The sequence below is a fragment of the Eutrigla gurnardus genome (genome assembly GCF_963514095.1).
Source record: "Eutrigla gurnardus genome assembly, chromosome: 10".
In the NCBI taxonomy this organism is placed as follows: Eukaryota; Metazoa; Chordata; class Actinopteri; order Perciformes; family Triglidae; genus Eutrigla; species Eutrigla gurnardus.
In genome coordinates this window covers 28,874,622-28,893,557 of record NC_139924.1, presented here as the reverse complement: position 1 = coordinate 28,893,557, position 18,936 = coordinate 28,874,622, and the positions used below count along the sequence as shown (strand labels likewise).

General features: G+C 51.9%; 1 protein-coding gene across 1 annotated transcript in view; it reads left to right on the top strand.

Annotated features, from left to right (window-relative positions):
• Positions 1–84: 84 nt before the first annotated feature.
• Positions 85–18,936, top strand: part of cdon (cell adhesion associated, oncogene regulated) — a 26,678-nt gene continuing 7,826 nt past the window's right edge. Inside the window, 14 exon segments of the mRNA XM_084020188.1 lie at positions 85–566; positions 10,528–10,664; positions 11,624–11,905; positions 12,360–12,506; positions 12,590–12,733; positions 12,816–13,106; positions 13,177–13,446; positions 15,570–15,829; positions 16,059–16,233; positions 17,001–17,117; positions 17,430–17,633; positions 18,114–18,130; positions 18,132–18,296; positions 18,872–18,936. The exon segment at positions 18,872–18,936 is cut by the window's right edge and continues 41 nt beyond it. Of these exon segments, the coding sequence (XP_083876314.1) occupies positions 475–566; positions 10,528–10,664; positions 11,624–11,905; positions 12,360–12,506; positions 12,590–12,733; positions 12,816–13,106; positions 13,177–13,446; positions 15,570–15,829; positions 16,059–16,233; positions 17,001–17,117; positions 17,430–17,633; positions 18,114–18,130; positions 18,132–18,296; positions 18,872–18,936 (2,366 nt within the window). The 5' untranslated portion in view covers positions 85–474.

Sequence of the window (18,936 nt, the reverse complement as noted above, 5' to 3'; positions counted from 1 at the left end):
ATGAGTATGAGGGTGACACCGCCCCCGTCCCTCCCCCTCCTCCCTCCTCCCCCCTCCCTCCCTCTCCAGGAGCCGTGTGGAGCTGCGGGGTTGGGACATTCCTGCCTTTGGACGACAGCCTCGCCGCTGCCGTGATCCGCTGAGCAAACTCGACTGAAGATGCGTGTGTGGACGCGGCGGCAGAGACACGGAGAGGCGCCGGCGGACTCACAGTAACGGGAGACCGGAGACCGAGAGACCGAGAGACCGAGACACAGACCCCGAGTCCGAGTCCGGGACGCTTTTACGCAAAAACACGCGGACTCCAGAACTCCTCCAGAAGCTCCACCGAGGCGGAGCAGGTTTAGGGGGGAGTCGGCGCACCTTGGCCCCGGAAGCCTGCGCTGCTCCGCGGCGGTGAAAAGTCCGTCCTCCGCCGCCCTCCGGCCGCGTTCATGTCCCCCCCGTCCGTCCCGCACTCTGAGCCCGCGTCTAATGAGAGGGCCCCGTACGGATTTGCCTCCAGAAGAATGCGTTTGGCTGCTGACTCACCCGACGGGCTCGCAGTTTGCCCTCCTGCAAGAGAGGTAAGGAGGGAGGCAGACAGGCAGACAGACAGGGGAGGGGAGGACCGGGACCGGGACCCGGACCCGGACCGGCTGGCTGGGAGCGGGTTTTGGTGGCACCAGGTCAGCTGGTTTCTCCGCTAACAACGAGAGAAGGACCAGAACATAAAAAAGTGTGTTTCGTGAACTTCTGTGTTTGTGTGGACGCGGAGCCCGGCGGGGGCGCGGGGACGCTCCGGCGGGGGCGCGCATGTGTGCACATTAATATTTATGTTTATGAATTAAAGTGAACATTTACACACATCATCCACCGCTGCGTGCGCATTACCTGACTCCCAAATCAGTACCTCCCGTCACGTGACGTCTATTTAACCTGATCACCATGACAACACTCTGATTATTGAACATTAATGTGTTTTCTCATGAAAGTGTACTGGTTGGTCTGTTAGCTGGTGTTTGTGCTGAAGGACACGTTGGTAGATTAATATAATAATATAATAATAAAACAACACAAAGCAGCGTTTTAGTGTAAAAGCAGCTTCGTCAGCTGATCTCTGTGTATTCTGATTAATGTGTTGAAAGGGAAGGAAGACAGAAAAGCCTGATACTTGTTTGGTAAACAGAGATTTAACATGTCGGATGGAAACGGATGGATTTCTGCTGTTTGACGATGAAATGAGTTTTTAAATTTAGAAAAAGTCAAATATGACACGTTAGTGTTCCAGTGGTTAAAGGAGGACATATGAAGCATGGCTTTGTTCTTAAACAGTTCTGATCCTGGATCCACAAACATGGAGGCTTGGTCTAATACTTGGAGCGTCTTTATTGTTAAGATAAACCCCTGAAGGTGTCATAAATGTGTTGGTTTTTTGTGGTGAAGTTTTGGCTCAAAGTGAACTCAACACAAAGCAGAGTGAGCTGCTGGCATGAAGGTGTCCTTGTTTACTGATTTCTCTGCTGATTCTGGATCAGTTTGTTACACGAGTGATAAACCACCGCTGGAGGCCATTAAAACAGAGAACGTGTGAGCGCTTCGTTCCCGTTGGTTCCAGGTCATTTGGTGGAAAATCTTCCAAAAAGCATTTGACGACGTGTGAATAAAATGTCCTCCCTCACGGCTCGGGGGGCCGAGCGTGCGAGCGTGTGCACACGAGCTTCTTCCAGTCGGATGTTTCTTTCATTTTAAAGGTAGTTTGTTTCTTTGGTGTCATCCACGCTGCGTCCATGATGGCGGCGTAGCCGTGAGTTCGAGTCCTTCCCCCGATCCTCGGCTTCCTGTTACATACGGGTGACTCTCACTTTAAAAGTCATCCACGACACAAAGTCTCCAGTCCTCCAACGCATCACATCCAGCCGCTGTGGCCACGCTCCGACGCTCTCGGATAAAAAACACTTTCAAGTTCAAACAGCCGGCCGGGCATTGTTGGGGGGGGGGGACAAGCGGACACTTCCGATGCCTTTCAGGTCCTCTTCAGATCCCTCATATTGGACGGCTTTTAACAAGAGAGATTTGCTCTTTGTGTTGGTGAGGCTCGGTGGAAATCCTCCATCAGGTCTAGAGTCACAGCCCCGGGTCCTGCACCATTCCACCTTAACTCATTTATTCCACCTTAATGAATTCAAACTTTCTCCCTCGCTCTTCTGTCTCACTTTGCTGCAATGCATTCTGGTCAGTTTAGATTTCCAGCATCATGTTGTTTCTTCATATAAAACACATAAAAGCTGCTGGATTTAAAGCTGAACATGAACACATAACTACGTATCAATAACGTGATTTTTTAAAATGTATTTCCAGTTTATTTCCGTGACTCTTGGGGAAATTAATAAACCATTAGCCGTTATCAGACGGAGCCCTCTGAACAAAGCGCTGGGCTGGAATAATGTTTGAGCCATTAGCGCTGCTCGTTAATGACGAACACATGTTGCCGTGGGAGAAATATGTTAAGTGGTGCAATTTGAATGTAAGCAGCATGTGTAGCGACGCCAGCCGCTGCTCTCATAATGGAGCCTTTTGATTTCTCCGGTGCAGCTTTGTAATCACACCGCCGCATGGTGACGAGCCATCGCCGGATGGGAGCTAACAGCTTGTGTTTCCATAGCAACGGCCAGGTTTTTCATTCAAGGGTAAAAAACAGGAAAATGAAGACGCTTGTTTGTTACCATTCATAAGCTATAAGCTAGCAAATGTTGGATTCTAGTGGATTCTGATTGGTATTTTTCTAGAATAACAAGTGAGATTTGCAGCTCTCAGTGACGGTGATGAATGTCGGAGGGCGCTGCGTTGGGAGAGGGCGTGTCCCAAAACCCAGTGGCCCCTCCCACATTCTCCAGAGCTGGAGTCAAACAACCTAAATCACAAATGTGGTTCGGGTGTTTATTTGGCTTCACACAGCGACCTGTCGTATCATCCAACATCAGCATTTAGATTTGAGAATCAGAGTTTATTGTCACGTGACCAGAAACGTGAAATTCCACGTTTCCTGTCAGAATGCCAACAATCTACATCTAAGTATAGGAAAATAACCTGAAAACAAAAAGAGGAGAAGAAGCTAAACCTTTGACATAATGAAGTCTAATTGTTAATCTGGTTTGCTGATCCGGTTCAGCTCCTGAGTTTAACCCAGGACGGTTCCTGGACTAGGTTTTGGTCTCCGGACCGTCGTCCCAGATCTCGGGTCTGAGTCATGCTGCAGCCTCGTCTTCCATCGAGGCCGACCCGTAGCCCGGCCCCATTAGATGGACTGAGGGGAGTTTTTCTTTTTAGGGCAGCGTGCCAACGAGCCCCCATGTTGGAGGGGGGGGGGGGGGGGGGGGGTGCTGATTGACAACACCCAGCAGAGGGGCTGATGGGAAAGATGGGCAGGTTGGAGGAAGGAGTTTGAGTTCTGGTGACTGCTGCAGCGCCAACACAAAAACACCTTTTACTTTCCCTCCTGCATTTACCCGGGGGGGTCGGGGGTCGGGTGGGGGCGGGGCTCGGATGTAGAGGCCGTGGAGGCCGACGCGGTAGCTGAAGGTGTCGCCTGTGTTTACACTCGGCCGTCGTTAGCAGCACCTCTTATCTGCTCCGAGCTCACACGTCATTATCTTATCTACACAACGTCCCTCAGTGGGACCCCCCCCCCCCCCCCCACTCTGACAGATGATCCAGCCCGCCTCGCTTCACTACGCATGCTGAGGTTAACAGATAGACTGGAAGCTTCTGAAGGTGAGCCGCCATGTAAACGCCCCGGCTTTCAACAGATGGTCGGATTGGGTTTCTCAAAAAAAAAGAAAATTCCGAACCTTGAAGGCCCTGAAACTGGATAATGACTTTTCGAGAGATTTTGAGAAATGAAATGAGAAACATCAGGGGCGTAATTGTTAAGACAAACAAACAGTTTTTTAGGGAGCAGCGAAAAACAGATGTTGCAGCGAGACGAAGCCGGGCGAGGAGGCTGCTTCTGCTCCTCGCAAATACACGATACTATACTATATATACATATATATATATATAAATATAGTGTATAAAAAACACTGTCCGGGCAGAGTTAAAGAAAACACCTCAACATCAGATTTGTGACCCACTTCAGGACTTTGAATGTGATACTACTTGATGGAAAAAGAACCAAAAAGACTACGACACACTTTGTTGGTCCCCAGCTGTTTGAAACACGGCAAGTCTTTTTTTTCTTAAGTTTGTTCCTTTCTGTAGATTTTTATGTTTTATGATGTGCTTATAATGGTTGCAGGGAGTAGCTGCTTGGCTCCGGCAGCTATAAGATATGTGGCGTGAACATGATGCAGAGCAGCATGTGTATGAGACAAGAAAATAAAAAAAGAAAAGTTCCCCCGGAGGGTTCCAACGTGGCATTTCTTTTACACAATGCTCTCCTCTCGCCAACAACAAGTTTCTTCTCATAGTTGTGGAGCTGAAGTTGTGATGAGAGCCATTGTTGGTTCCTCGTAGAGGGGGGGTCTCAGGCTCTGAACTTCTGAACCGGACCCTCGCTGACAGCTCTCACTTTGCATCCTCAGCGTCTTCCTGTTTGCAGGATGAGTTTTCTTTTTCCCCTTGGTGAAATGTTAAATATGTCTGCCTTAGTGGCCTCAGCGCCGCCGGCCCCGAGGGTTAACTCGGCTCCAAACCGTGAGCAGACCGCAGCTTTCTATTTCAAATGCTGAACCAATAAGTTACATCTGACGTGGGTTTTCTGTGAACCAGAGTGTGTGTGTGTGTGTGTGTGAGCAGTGAGGATCAGCAGGACTATATTAAGGCAGAAACCCGTCGTGGCTGGCACTCCCCTCCGGCTCACAAACAGCCCGTTTGAAGGCTGTTTTCCTCCAGGATCAGAGCGAGGCAGCGGCGACGGCGCTGTGGGTGCTGCCGCCCGTCGGCCTCCTCCGCCCGCCGCTGCCTGTGGTCATGGCTGCCATTTTGGGCCTTCCTTTCTGCAGAACGTAAGCCCCTTTAGGGAGCGATGCAACCCCTTATTTATAAAAGACATTCAAAGAGGAGTAAAGGATAAAACATATGGTCGTATTTCTGCCCCGTGATGTCAAATCAATCTCTCACACAGAAGGAAATAGAGAATCCACTGATCTGGCTGGTTCTGTATTAGTGCTGTGTTTTGCTGTTGTCATGAGGTTGTTTCTCTTGGCGCCGTCCGACAGCGCCGTCATCCGCCAAACGCTCTTCTCACCTCCAACAAGCAGCGAGCAGCTCAGACCCCAAATATGTGGAGCTTTTTTTCTTTGATTTTGACCGCGAGCCAGAAGTGGAAACTGCGATGGCGTGCGTGTTGATGTATCACCGCTAAGTTTGTTTTGCGAGCACTCGATCGCCGCACAACAAGCGTGGAGTGTTACGAGGCGAGACGGATAAACATTTAGACAAACCAAATAAAGCGTTTACACGCGGCGTGTTGATCTTCCTGTCCTGCCGACCTGTTTGTTTGGCTTCCTCTCTGAGATCTGTGTGAGTTTGGTGAAGAAGACTAATTATGTTTTAACCTTTTTTTACACATGTTTGTTTTTGTTCCACCGGCTGGAGTTCAGTCCTATAAATCCTGTTCCTCCATCGCTCCATTATATCTGCAGCAAAGACTCAATTCATCATCCTGAGAAATGAAATGTGTGCTTTTCTTTCTCACGCCTCTCCAGTGACAAACAAAGAAGGCAAACGCCCCTGAAAGCAACCTTCTTTGTAAAGAACCGTCTTGTTAACGTCTCTTCGGGTCGTCTTGTTTTCGTAGCCGCATGTTTGGAATCACATTATTTAATATGTGTTTTAGTTTGAAAGTGCTTTTGGTCGGCGGCCAAGCGAGCGAGCGGGAGGAGACTGAGCAGGAGCTGTTGTCTGCGTCCTCGCCGCTTGTTGCCGTAGAGACGCGGTGATGGAATCCAGGAGAGTCGGGGAGGGGAGGTGGGGGGCAGCTGGATCAGATCACGTATAGTCCACATCCCACACAACGGCGTTTTAGAAACACCAGATAGCGCCGCGACTCCCCCAGAGAAGGTGGACGATCTCAAGGCCTTCTGGCACTTGATCACGATTCCCTCCCCCCGTTACACCGACGTACCTCCCCATCATCTCTAATCAGGACCGATACCCTGGAATGTGGATCCTCCTCTCCTCCTCCTCCTTCTCGGTGCCACGGCTGCACAATCCCCTCTCTCTCCCCCCTCTCTCTCACCCGCCGTGATGAATCTTGGCACATGTTGGAGATCAGCGTTATAACGAAACCCTACGGGCAAAAAGACGGCCTCCTTCGTGCATTCCTCCTCTCCATCGGAATTACCTTTTTTTCTCGTCCGAGCAGACGACACCCCCCCCACCCCCCCACCACCACCACCCGTCGGCTGAAAGGCCTGTGAAATCAGCCGGAAGGCCCCGAGAGCCCCCGACAAAGGGGACGGGTTGTTAGTTACATGGCGCTTTGTGAAAGGTCTCGAGGTGGCCTTGTATGGCGGCGATACCCGGGGATCTGTTTCCAGTGTCCGAGGCCGCTATTGAGTTTCGCCCCTGTAGTTAATCCCGCTGTTCAGGACCTTGGGAAACGACCGCACCTCCCTCCCCACCCTCCCGTCCCTCCCCCTCACAGATTCCCAGGAAAGGACACAAGGCGATTCCGAACAATCTCCAATTAACATCGGCCTTAACATACTGTACCCTTCAGTCCCCACTCTCTCTCCCCCCTCTGTCTTACCTCCCCCTCCCCCCCTCTGTTGTGTCCTTGGCCAATGAGCCTCGGGGCAGAATTAGCGCTGTCTCCCAGGTCCCGGCCCTGGCACTTTGGGAAGGTTGGGCTTTGGTGAGCGGAGATGTTGGGAAGGAAAGGGGGGGCTTGGTAAACAGGGCTTTGTGGGATGTGACTGTCTGATCCCCTGGGGGCCTCTCCTTTCACCCCCCCACCCTCTGATCCAACACCATGGCTGGTCGTCAGGGCCATGGAGTTCTCCGGGTTCTGGGACCCTCGTGGCCTTGCCGTTACCTCCCACCTCCCGGGCCGCCGGTGCTCCGTCCTCCCACAGAGAGACAGACAGGCAAGCAGACAGACAGCGGCGTCTGACCATCAGACTGTCCTTGGAAGTTGTACCTCATTTGTCTTCTGCGTCACAATCGCTTTAAATGATTTGTGGAGGAGACTGGCATTAACGTTCTGATTCAGTCTAAACCCTGAAACAAGAAGGAGCCTCTTCCCGACTTAATTCCCTTATTTGATTCCAAACCATGTCTCCAAGTCTGTCCCTACTTTTAATAACGTCTCCGTCTTTAATCAGACAGAGCTGGAGCCGTACCAGAAGCCCACTCATTAGTTTGCTCTGTGGCCCCCGGGGGGCTGGGCTCACCCAGACCAGCAGAGGGGAGCCGGTCCCCTAGAGTCTCTTCTCTGGGGTTTCTGAATCATCAGTCGGCTGCTATCTGCGCGTCATCTCTGAGCCCAATAATTCACCTCTGAATGAATGTTTCACCTCGTCTTTCTCTCTTACCCCCTCATTGCCTCTCATCTTCTTGTTTTGGATGTATCTCCTATCTCCAGTGTGTCTGTCTTTCTGTGTATCCGTCTCTCTCTCTAAAGGAATGTGTGTGCTGCAGATCCTCTGTCCGGGAGGTGTGGGGCAAGTGCAGACAGGTTCGGGGGTATGAGCATGTGAATCGGTCAGATGAGACCAGAGACCAGATCCTCGTTGAACCCTGAACGTCTTCATCTCTGCGTTGGGATTTATTCGATTTAAATGACTCTGGTGTTGATTGTGGGAGCAGTTGCGATTTCCCCCCCATCCACCCCCCTGCTCCCCCTGTCATCCAATCAGCTTCATGATGTGTGCCTTGACTTTTATTCATCTGTGCAGCCCTGTGAAGCGTAGACCCCCCCTCCCCTCCAGCACCAGTTGTGACCTGTTCTTCTCTCCCGGGTCTTTGATGCTCCGCCGTGTTGCTTTTGTCCCTGTTTACCCAATATGACAGCGATATGGGCCCCAGCCCCACATGCGGGCAGATGGGGCTTTAAGTAGTTCCTGCAGAGAGAGGAGGCCAGAAAGAAGTGCAGGTGCTAAACCCCCCCACCCAAAACCCAGAACTGGAACCCCTTCCCTTCCCCGAGGGCAGCCTGTCACTGTGTTTATTTTCCCCTGTGTCATCACCACAGATCCCTCCTGTCCAACCGGAGAGACTCAGCTACTCCTGTCTGGGTTTCTATGGAAGGAAGCGTGATGGATTCTGTAGAAAGTATAAAAAAAGCTGCTGAATGAAGGACGGGAGCTGCTTTCACACACTTAAGCCAGGTGTCACTTAAACATTTCCTAAACACACACGGGTCAAACCCCCCCACGCCTTAAAAAAAAGGAACTTTTCCACTTGAACCCACTGACACGAGAACCTCCATTTGTTTTCACGAACCGTCCCCGTGTCTGAATATATCGGCTTTCAGCGGCGTAGAATCTGGATGTCTCCTCGATTTACAGCCTTCGACCCCGCCCGGCCTCGGCCACGCATCCACGCCGCTAAGCGCAAAAACAGGAGGTAACACGAGATCGGATTCGGGATAGGGAGGAGGAAATGTTGGAACACGGCGAGATTGTTTTTCCTGAAGCGGAGCAGTCTGGAGGTTTGAGAAGAGGAGTCAGACCTCGTACGATGGGGACTCATTTTAGTCCACAGCTTTTTGTCTGGGGGGGGGGGGCTGCCAGCATGGACGACTCCTCTGTGATGATGGATACAAGATATCCTGACAGTGTGTGTGTGTGTGTGTGTGTGTGTGGCTTCATGGTGGCGGATGTCAGAGGAAAAGCCAAACAGATAAGAACCAGGAATGATGCCCCTGTGTTTCCTCGTTGAGCCAGATCCACGGGCCAGATAGGCAGCTGTGTGTGTTTACACAAGGAGGGCACCCGGTCGGTGCACCCGGTCGGGGGAGGCACCCGGTCGGTGCACCCGGTCGGTGCCTGACGGCTATGCCCCGCCCCCGAGGAAGTGAGAGCGGTGGATCCAGAGCGAGGGAGTCACAGGGTCTGCTCCGGGTTCTCATGGAGGTGCCTGCAGCTTCTTCTTTGTGATGCTGCTGTTGTTATTATTGTAATTATATATCATTATTCCGGCAGACAGGGAGATAGTTTGCAGCGATGCCATGGGGGCAGCGCTGTCGGGCCTGCCGGGACTCGCGGGGAGCCGAGATGTGGGTTTGATACGCTTGGATGAGAATCACTCTCAGACTGGCAGCTTCATCCAGAATGTAGCGCGTTGAGAAAACATCCACACCAGACTTTAAAGGTCCTTTTTTAACACTTTGTTTCTGTGTGTTTGAATAAAAGGTGGAAATGTGTGAGAGTAAACTGAGGGCTGGATGTGACCTCTGGGGGGGGCTGGTCCAGGGCCACCAGACACCCGCTGGTCCACCCTCCCTCCCTCCCCTTCTCACTCTCTGACCTTTGACCTCAGGGGTGAGAAGTGGGCGTGAGCCAGGAGCTTGGGAGAGTTTATTATTTCCTGCTTCTTCTCTCCTCCTCCTCCTCCTCGTCTGTTCTCGGGATGCTCTCGGAGACGAAGACAATGAGTACGTGATTAAAGCATCTGTCGTCGATGACATCATAGAGGAACGTCCTCCTCCACAATACTCATCACAGTTGAGTAGAAGTGTGTCAGAAAGACTTTAACGTCTTTGGCCTTTGGACAATAGGTCACTTCTAAGAAATCATTTCCGCATCTCTTCACAGAAAAGTAATCAACAGATTAATGGAGATTTAAATTAATCGTGAATCGTGACGGGAGTCCAAACAACTCGACCCGCAGCGCCGATGAAACGATGTTTAGGTTTGGGGAGAACGGAGGGTAGAGAAACCCCCGTTCAGCTCCAGCGATCCCACCCAGACATCATCCCTTTAATTTGATCCACCCTTCGGCCGCGGGTCGGCCCTTCCGCTAACGTCTGCGAGCCGTCGAAGCGCCGGTGTGAATATCACAGCTGGACGGCCATTGTTCCCTCCGGCCTCAGGATCCAACCCTGGTAACCAGCCGGGGGACCCGGGATCAAAGCTGGCCCCCGGATTACTCTTAGTAAAAGGAGGAGGAGGTGGCGCGGTCGGAGGGTCGGTGGGGGGGTCAGGTTGAAAAGGATAGAGGAATGCTCCTAATTACGTGCTCTCCAGTGTGTCTGGGCCGGCACTTCAGGCTACACTGAACCTGTGAGGAAGCAACACAGTGTGACAAGAGAGTGATATTAAGAGCCAGGCGACAGTCTCTCCACGGCCACTCCATTAGCGGGAGATCTCGGCCGCCCGGTGGGGGGGAGGGGGGTGAAGAGGACATTCCAGCCTCTGTGGAGACACTGAAGTGGGTGAAAGGGGGAGATCAAGGAGTGCGTAAAGAGGATGTGTCACCAAGATTAGAAGGATTGTCGTTTCATTTGGAAGTTCGTAGGTTTATTTTCCCGCGTCTGAACCCTGAACTTGTTTCCACGCGGCGTTCTGGTTCTGATGTGTTTTCTCTCCTCGTGTGTTGCAGGTTTGCTGAACGGTCGAGCGTGCACGCTGGGCGGAGCGGCTGCTGGCAGGGGTCAAAGTGCACCATGGACCGGGACCTGAGGGTCCTCCTGTCCACGCTGCTGTGTCTCAGCCAGGTCCTGCTCGTCGGCTGCTCATGTGAGTCCTGGTCCTGCTTATTTGTAGTATTTTGTAATGTGAAAAGGTGTCAAAGATCACCAGTTCTGCAGCTCTTAAGTCGCTTTCATGAGCTTCCAGCAGCAACATGGCAGCTGTGCGTGAATATTGGACGTGCATTCATCAGGTGGCCGTAAACATGAAACATGGTCTGAATGTGGAGTTTAAGTGCAGCTTCAAAGTGTTTATTTTGATGAAAAACATCTGGGCCAGATGCATAAAACTCTGCCTAGATACAGAAAGACAGAGAAATATGCATATTCATTCTTTTTCATCAGTTATGACTCAGATTTCTCAATCATTTGGTAATTGGACGCACGAGCCTCGTTTCCGTAAATTTTGCCACAAACCGATATGAAACGCAATTAAACACACAATGTGCACATCATTACATGCACCTGCTCATCAGAGCTGTCAAAGAGAAATACCGTATAAAATACTACGTCGCAGCGGCGAGGTTCTCCAACACCGCTACGGACGATCGATGATCGGCTGCTCACGTTGTAACAAACTTTACAAAGTGCTTCACAACTCAGGATCAAATGAAACCATCAAAAAGTCAAATTTATCAGGAAAAAAAGATTGAAGACGTCCACTTCAGCCACATAGTTCCTACTAATGGTAAAAGTACGGCAGAGACAAAGGGTCGGTTCATCTGAATACAACTTTATTTGTTCTTCATGGCTCCGAGGTATTTCTCACTCAGTAGCGATGCCAGTAGTTTTATTTGAACAGGAGACGCGTCTCACATTCTTGTCAGCACAAAATACTGCATTCTACATTCATCTACATTCAGGCTGCAGCTAATGATGGTTTTCATTGTGGATTAATAAAATACCTTAATGTATCACTTTGGTGTTGGTGGTTTGTAAAATGTCGTCAAATGTCTTGTTTTGTTACAAACTTCTGACTCGTCTCTCTCTCGCCTGTCTCCCCTCCAGATCAGTACCCCTCTTTCCGGTCTGAACCTGCCTCCCTGGTCCAGAACCGGGGCTCCATCGCCCGTCTGCTCTGCTCAGCCAGTCCTCCCTCGGCGGCCGTCTCCTGGCGCTTCAGAGGCCGCCCCCTGGACCGGGACGCCCTGCCCGCCGGCGTGGAGCTCGGCGGCGGCTCCCTCACCATCTCGTCCCTGCAGCCCGGCCATGTCGGCGTCTACCAGTGCGTGGCTCGCTTAGACGGCGGGGCGGCCATCGCCAGCCGCCACGCGACTGTGGCCATCGCAGGTATGGAGACAGAGAATTACCCTTGTGTGTACTTCAAAGAACAAAAAAAGAAACAGGAAGTAGCCTTGAGGAGAGGAAGGCCGCTGTGTGAGTGTTGAACACTTAGAGAGAGCGTGTCCTTGGCCCGTCTGCTGCTGATTGGCCGAGAGGAAGGAAGCCCGAGTCGTTGTTACTCAGGCACGCTTCCAAGCGCCTCTGGACCGGCGACCTTAATGAGCCTCGGGGCTTCCTGTGTGGCGTGTAATGTTCCTGCCGGGACGCTGCTGGCTGGTTGTAGACCAGGCGAGGGGGGGAGGGCGGGTCTGACCCCGATCCGGAGCGCCATCACACATGAATAGAATCGCTCGCTGCAACAATAAACAAAACGCAGCGATCCAACACAAACAAGCTCAAGGAGCGCCGCTCGCCTCTCGCTGCTCGGAAGTTAAACCTCTTTTTTTCTCTCCGTCTGCAGAAATCTCAGAATACGGAGATGGCCGACGGCGGTCCTTATCTGTGCAGGAAGGCAGCTCCGTCCTTATCGAGTGTCCTCGGCCGCACAGCGTCCCTCCGGCTCGCCCTCGCCTACGAGTACGCGGCGAGCGGGTGGAAGCGTCCACAGGTTTGTGTTGCTTTCTTACCCATAATGCAACACTTGATATTGTGGAAGTTCTCTGTGCCTTACTGGCCTCCTCTTCTCTCCAGATGATTATCTAGTTCTCCCGTCTGGAAACCTCCAGATCGTCTCGGTGTCTGACCGCCACCAGGGCATGTATAAGTGTGGCGCCTTCAACCCCGTTACCGGGGAAACGGTGGTGCAGCCTCACGGCACCAAGCTGACGGTGAAGCGTAAGTCTGATCACGCTGTGATGTCATCACATCTCGTCCATCTCGTCACCTGCTGACGTGGTTGTTGTTTTGGTGCGTTCAGACTCAGGCTCCGCCCCCCCGGTGCGGGTCGTCTACCCGACCTTGCCGGTGACCGTGGCGGTGCAGCGCTCGCAGCCGCTGACGTTGGAGTGCGTCGTGTCCGGGAGTCCTGCGCCGGCAGCCACGTGGTTCAAGGACGGCGAGCAGGTCACGCCAGGGCCGTCCCGCCGGCGGCTGCACAACAACCTGGTCATCGCCACGGCGACACGGAGCGACGAGGGGAGCTACACCTGCGCCACCGAGAGCCAACAGGGGACGGTGGTCAGCGCCAACATCACTGTGAACGTCCTCGGTGAGTGAACCAGAAGGTGATGATGGCGACGTGGCGGTGGATGTGATGATAACCTTCCTCTCCTCCACAGAACCGCCGTCCGTCGCCGAGGGTCCGACCGACCAGCTGGTCTCCCCCGGATCCCCCGCTCGCTTCACCTGCGTGGCGGCCGGGAACCCCTCGCCGAACGTCACCTGGCTGTTCAACGCCGAGCCCGTCGGCTCGTCCCGCCGCCTCCGCGTCTCTGGAGCCTCGCTGGTCATCACAGACGTGACGCCGCAGGACGCCGGCGTGTTTCAGTGTCTGCTGGACAACGGGGTCGGCTCGGCGCAGGCGCACGCTGTCCTGACCACGCCATCAGGTACGCACCTTCATGATGACTGCTTCGACGTGGAGGCGTTGTGTTGGAATACACTCAAACCCACTGAAAGCTCACAAGTAACAATAATAATAAATATGTCCAAGATTGTATCCGTTTTTAGGGGGTTAGGAGTTATTATTAGTTATTATTAATCTGTTTATACCATGCGGGCGGTGAGATAAACCTGATCCTGCTGGACTTTAAGATCCCGACTCAGTTTGGATCCAGACGTTGGTGTTTCAGAGCTCCGAGAGTTTAAAGGAAACGTGAGAAAAGATTGTTGTGTTTGAAGGGTTAAATCTTCTCAGCAGGCGGGATCTGTACATACAATGTGTGTGTGTGTGTGTGTGTGTGTGTGTGTGTGTGTGTGTGTGTGTGTGTGTGTGTGTGTGTGTGAGCTCTGTGCAGCCGTCGGGGATCAGCCCGGACGCTGGAATGTAAAGGAGTAGCCGTGGAGGGTTCTGACGAGGACCAGACCACCCGGCTGTCAACATCGTACACAACTGCCTTTTATTTATTAACACATCACCCCCCCCCGCCCCCCCCCCCCCCCAATCTGGATCCGCCGGGTTCACTTGGCTCCTCGTCACAGACTTCAGGGAGGAAGGGGATAATAATAATATAATATCTCACATGTACACAGAGCAGAATATGAAGCTGATAACGAGGTCGACCCTCCAGGGTCAGCGAGGGTTCAGCTGTGAGCAGCAGTTATTATTATTATTATTATTATTATTATTATTATTATTAGTCATTCATTACAATCTGAAATCTGTGTTTTGTCTTTGGTGATGTTTCTACGTCAAACCTGCAGCCCCATGATCGTGCTGAATTATTATTGGATCTCTTTATTGACAGATAATCAATCAAATATGTTCTTAATGAGCAAAAACACATTAATTTCCTGCCTTTCTCTGACTTTTATATCATTGATCGTAGAGTTTATTTTACGGACTGAAGACGTCACCTTGGACCTCTTTCTTATTTTTTACTAAACCAGACGATGTCCTTAGAAAATGCTATATATATATATATATATATATATATATGAATGTTTTTATGAGTTATTTAAGTGTAATCCTCCTCAACACATCAGCAAAGATCTGCTGTGACGCTCTCGTGGATGGAAACAAAGGTTTCTGGGAAATTACCTGGCAGAGTGTCTCTGTCCAGGTCTAGTGGAGGGGGGGAGGAGGAGGAGGAGGAGGGGGGGAGGAGGAGGAAGAGGAGGAGGAGGGGGGAGGAGGAGGAGGAGTAGCAGAAGGAGGAGGAGGAGGAGGAGGAGGAGGAGGAGTAGCAGAAGGAGGAGGAGGAGGAAGAGGAGAAGGAGGAGGAGGGGGGAGGAGGAGGAGCAGGAGGAGGTCCAGCTGTGACTCCTCCCCCTGCGTTGGACCGGCTGCAGGCCGGCTCTGATTCTCTCCGGTATTTTAATGGTCGGCGGGTGGAATGTGTGGCAGCTGGCCCCGGTCCAGGACCAGGTCTACTGTTACCAGCTCCGGGCCTGTTTGCTTTACACAGTTAACCCCCCCCAGGACCCTGCCATGTCCCGCCCCCCCTTTAATATTCCGTTATGGTGCCCTTTGACCTCGGCTGTGGTGAAAACGTTCCACCCGGGTCTCTGCCAAACCGGTGTCAGCCGTGATCAGGGTCCCGGTCCGCCCAGGTGGGGCGCTCCGGCTCCGGTCCAACAGCTGATGAAAAACACAAACAGCCTGATCCTGCAGCTGCAGAGACTCCAGCTCCTCTGGAGCAGTTTCCAAAACATGAAGGTTTCCAGCACTGGTCTCTGGTCCGTTGAGGACCGGCCAGCGCTGGTCTCTGGTCTCTGGTGAGTCCAGTACGCGCTGCTGTCTCCAGGTCCAGTTGGAGATGCTGGAGTTGGTCATGGTTTCATGTTGAAATGCTCCGTTACATTTGTTTCTGTGGGTTTCTACATACGAGGTTCACACGTTTCCTCCGGACGGCGAGTGTCTTTGTTCTCTGGTTGAGTGTCTTTGTTCTCTGGTTGAGTGTCGACCTGCTGAAACAGGAACAAGCTTCATGTTGAGAATGATCGAGGGATTGATTCTTTGTTGGACTGATTCCTCTTATATCTAAATCACCTCCGGTTCTCGTCCTCCCAGATCCCCCTCCCAGCTCCACCGTCCTGCCGGGGCCGTCTCCGTCGCTCCACCCCATGCAGAGCGACGAGGGCCACGAGCGTTTCCTGACGGAGGAGGACGCCGCCCCCCCGGCCGAGAGGAGCCCCAACCGGCCCACGCCGGATGCCCCCATCATCACCAGCCCGCCTCAGACCCACAAACCGGACCTGTACGACCTGGAGTGGAGGGCCGGGCGGGACGGGGGGGCGCAGATCAACGCCTACTTCGTCAAATACCGGAAGGTGAGGCGGGAAGTCATGATGTCATCTACAGCTGATGAGAACGGGAGAATGTGATTGTTTCATTTCATACAGAGGAGGGAGGGACTAGAGACGTGGGCGAGCTGGTTCCCCTCTGACTGTGTGTGTGTGTGTGTGTGTGTGTGTGTGTGTGTGTGTGTGTGTGTGTGTGTGTGTGTGTGTGTGTGTGTGTGTGTGTGTGTGTGTGTGTGTGTGTGTGTGTGTGGATCAGGTGGATGACATGGGGACCGTGGTGGGCAGCTGGCAGACGGTCCGGGTCCCCGGCAGTGAGAAGACCCTGAGGCTGTCGGAGCTGGAGCCCTCCAGCCTCTACGAGGTCCTGATGGTGGCTCGGAGCTCGTCGGGCGAGGGCCAGCCGGCCATGCTGACCTTCCGCACCGGCAAGGGTCAGTCCCCCCCCCCCCCATTATATATATATATATATATACAGGTTCACCTGAGGAGGATTGTTCCCTCTTATTCGTCCCATCATAACGAGCGACTTCCAGCAGCTTTGCTGTTTTTCTGAGACAAATAAAACGAGAACGACCACAGAAGTTCCAGAAAGCAACAACAATGTGAAGTTGCCACCGCGGGTTGACACGATGTTCCTGGTCAGAAACATCGTGTCAACGCTGCCAGAGACCACAGATGTGATCCGGAGGAGGTTCCTGGTCCTGGTCCAGCAGGATCCGGCACTAAAAACAGACTCAAGAACAAGAAAACAGATTTATGATTTTAACTCTTCACTTGGATTCAATGTTGAATCTATCAAATCATAGCAACGTCTTTTTAAATCCATCTTCTAAAAAACGACAGCCCGGTGTTTCATGTGAGGGTCTTTGAAGCTGAAACATTTCAAGCATTTCTTTTTTAATTCTTTTACTTCATTTACTTTAAGGAAGTGTTGGATCCACACTAGAAGGGTTATTAATGAATACAGTAGTGGATAAATGTGTCCCTTTAACGGAGACGGACTGAGATACAATTAAAATAATCATAATAAATAGTGACTTCATCCCAAGATTCATGATATGATAAATGACTATATTATATTTCTCAAACAGAATAACATATTGATTAACAGCTAGGAACCTTTAGATATCAGCTGATTCTGATGGACCTCCTCCTCTTCCTCCTCCTCCTCCTCCTCCTCCTCCTCCTCCTCCCTCAGAGAAAAGCCCGACCTCCAACAAGAACCCGTCCAAGCCCCCGGTGGTCTCGGCGCCCCCCAAAGCCCCGGAGGACAAAACCACCAACACACACTTCGGGGTCGTCATTCACGACCGAGGTGAGACTGTGTGTGTGTGTGTGTGTGTGTGTGTGTGAGTGAGTGAGAGTGTGTGTGTGTGTGTGAGGTGTGTGTGTGTGTGTGTGTGTGTGTGTGTGTGTGTGTGTGTGTGTGTGTGTGTGTGTGTGTGTTCACTAACCCTCTCTCTCTTACTCTCTCCTGCCTCTCTAACCTCGTGGCTAACAGCCTCGGCAGTAAGTATCTCCCTCCAACGCCACGCCAATTATTTATTTATTGATTATTGATTTCCTTCCTCGTTGACGAGTCGGGATGCAGCGTTTTCTATAAATCGGTTCTTTGTCCCCCTCCCAGTCCCCGAGGCCCCCGACCGGCCCACCATCTCCATGGCGACGGAGAGCTCGGTGTACGTCACCTGGATCCCGCGGGCCAACGGCGGCTCCCCGATCACGGCCTTCCGGGTGGAGTACCGGCGCGGCCGCAGCGCCGAGTGGCTGGTGGCGGCCGACAACATCTCACCGCTCAAGCTGTCGGTGGAAGTCCGGAACCTGGAGCCTGGTGAGCCGAGGGGGTCATGTGACGTCATCGATTAGATCTGAGACGTAGCGCGTTGACATGTCGTGTGTTTAGAAGAGTTTCTTCTGCTTCGTTGTCCGTTGAAACATTAGTTTAAAGGAAATGAGTTTGTGATGTCGGCGGTCGAACCGCCGTCTCTACAGCAGATGGTTGTTGGTTCCTGCTCCGACTGAGACCGCAACATTAACATATCATTAATGCAACAAATATTAAAAACATATTTATATGTGTGGTCATTCAGCGGTTTGCTCTCCCTGTTTTTTTAGAGAATTTGTTGCCAATTTCTACAAATGTTAGCCAACGACACCCTCATTTTATACTTGAATCAATCAGACAGACGGACGTGTTAAATGTCATCGTTGTGATGCAACGATACTATTGTTTTTACTGTATCATAATAATGATGTCAGCACAGCTGGATGGGAATGAATGATGTCACAGCTGGGTGGTGTTCCCTCTCAGGCTCCTCCTACCGGTACCCGGGTGGTGGCCGTGAACATGTACGGCGAGAGCCCTCACAGCATCCCCTCCAAGCTGTACCAGGTCCCCCAGGCCAGCGCCCGGGTCGCAGACCGGCCCGTCGTCGGACCCCACATCTCCTCCACCGACGCCATCAGCGACACGCAGATCATGCTGCGCTGGACCGTGAGTTGCTTTCATAGTTCTAGTGGTCGTCATCGCTGTCAGCAACACTGAACGCTGACATCTGGGAATCCGGAAAGAAAAAGGAGCTCGTTGGAAGACAAAAAACTTACTGATGCACTTGATTTGATCTGATCTTTATTTTCCTCGAACACAAAGTACAATATTTACATGACAGAAAATATGTCATACAACTATGAAAAAGACAAAATAACTAATATAAAAATAAATAAATAAAATACCAGAAAAAGACCTAAATAACTGATTAAATCCCAGTCTGCCCTCCTGCTGTAGTCAGGTGGTTCTGGTGAAGAGTGATCTGGGTAAAACAGTGAAGCGAGGCTCACCTGCGTGCTTCGGTTCTCATGTAAAGGTGGAATGGCGTTCTGCAGAGATGAAGAGTGTTTCATTCCTCCTCTTCAGGAGCGTTTATCCTGCAGAAGGACTCGGAGAGTTCCCCACGTTTACTTAACCTCAGACTCATTATCCCCAATCACCCCCCATATCTGCCCATAACGAGCTCGGCCATTAGTCTCGTTGCATCCTCACTGATCTCTCTGTCTCTGTTCCCCCTCCAGTACAGCCCCTCCAGCAACAACAACACCCCCATCCAGGGCTTCTACATCTACTACCGGCCCACCGA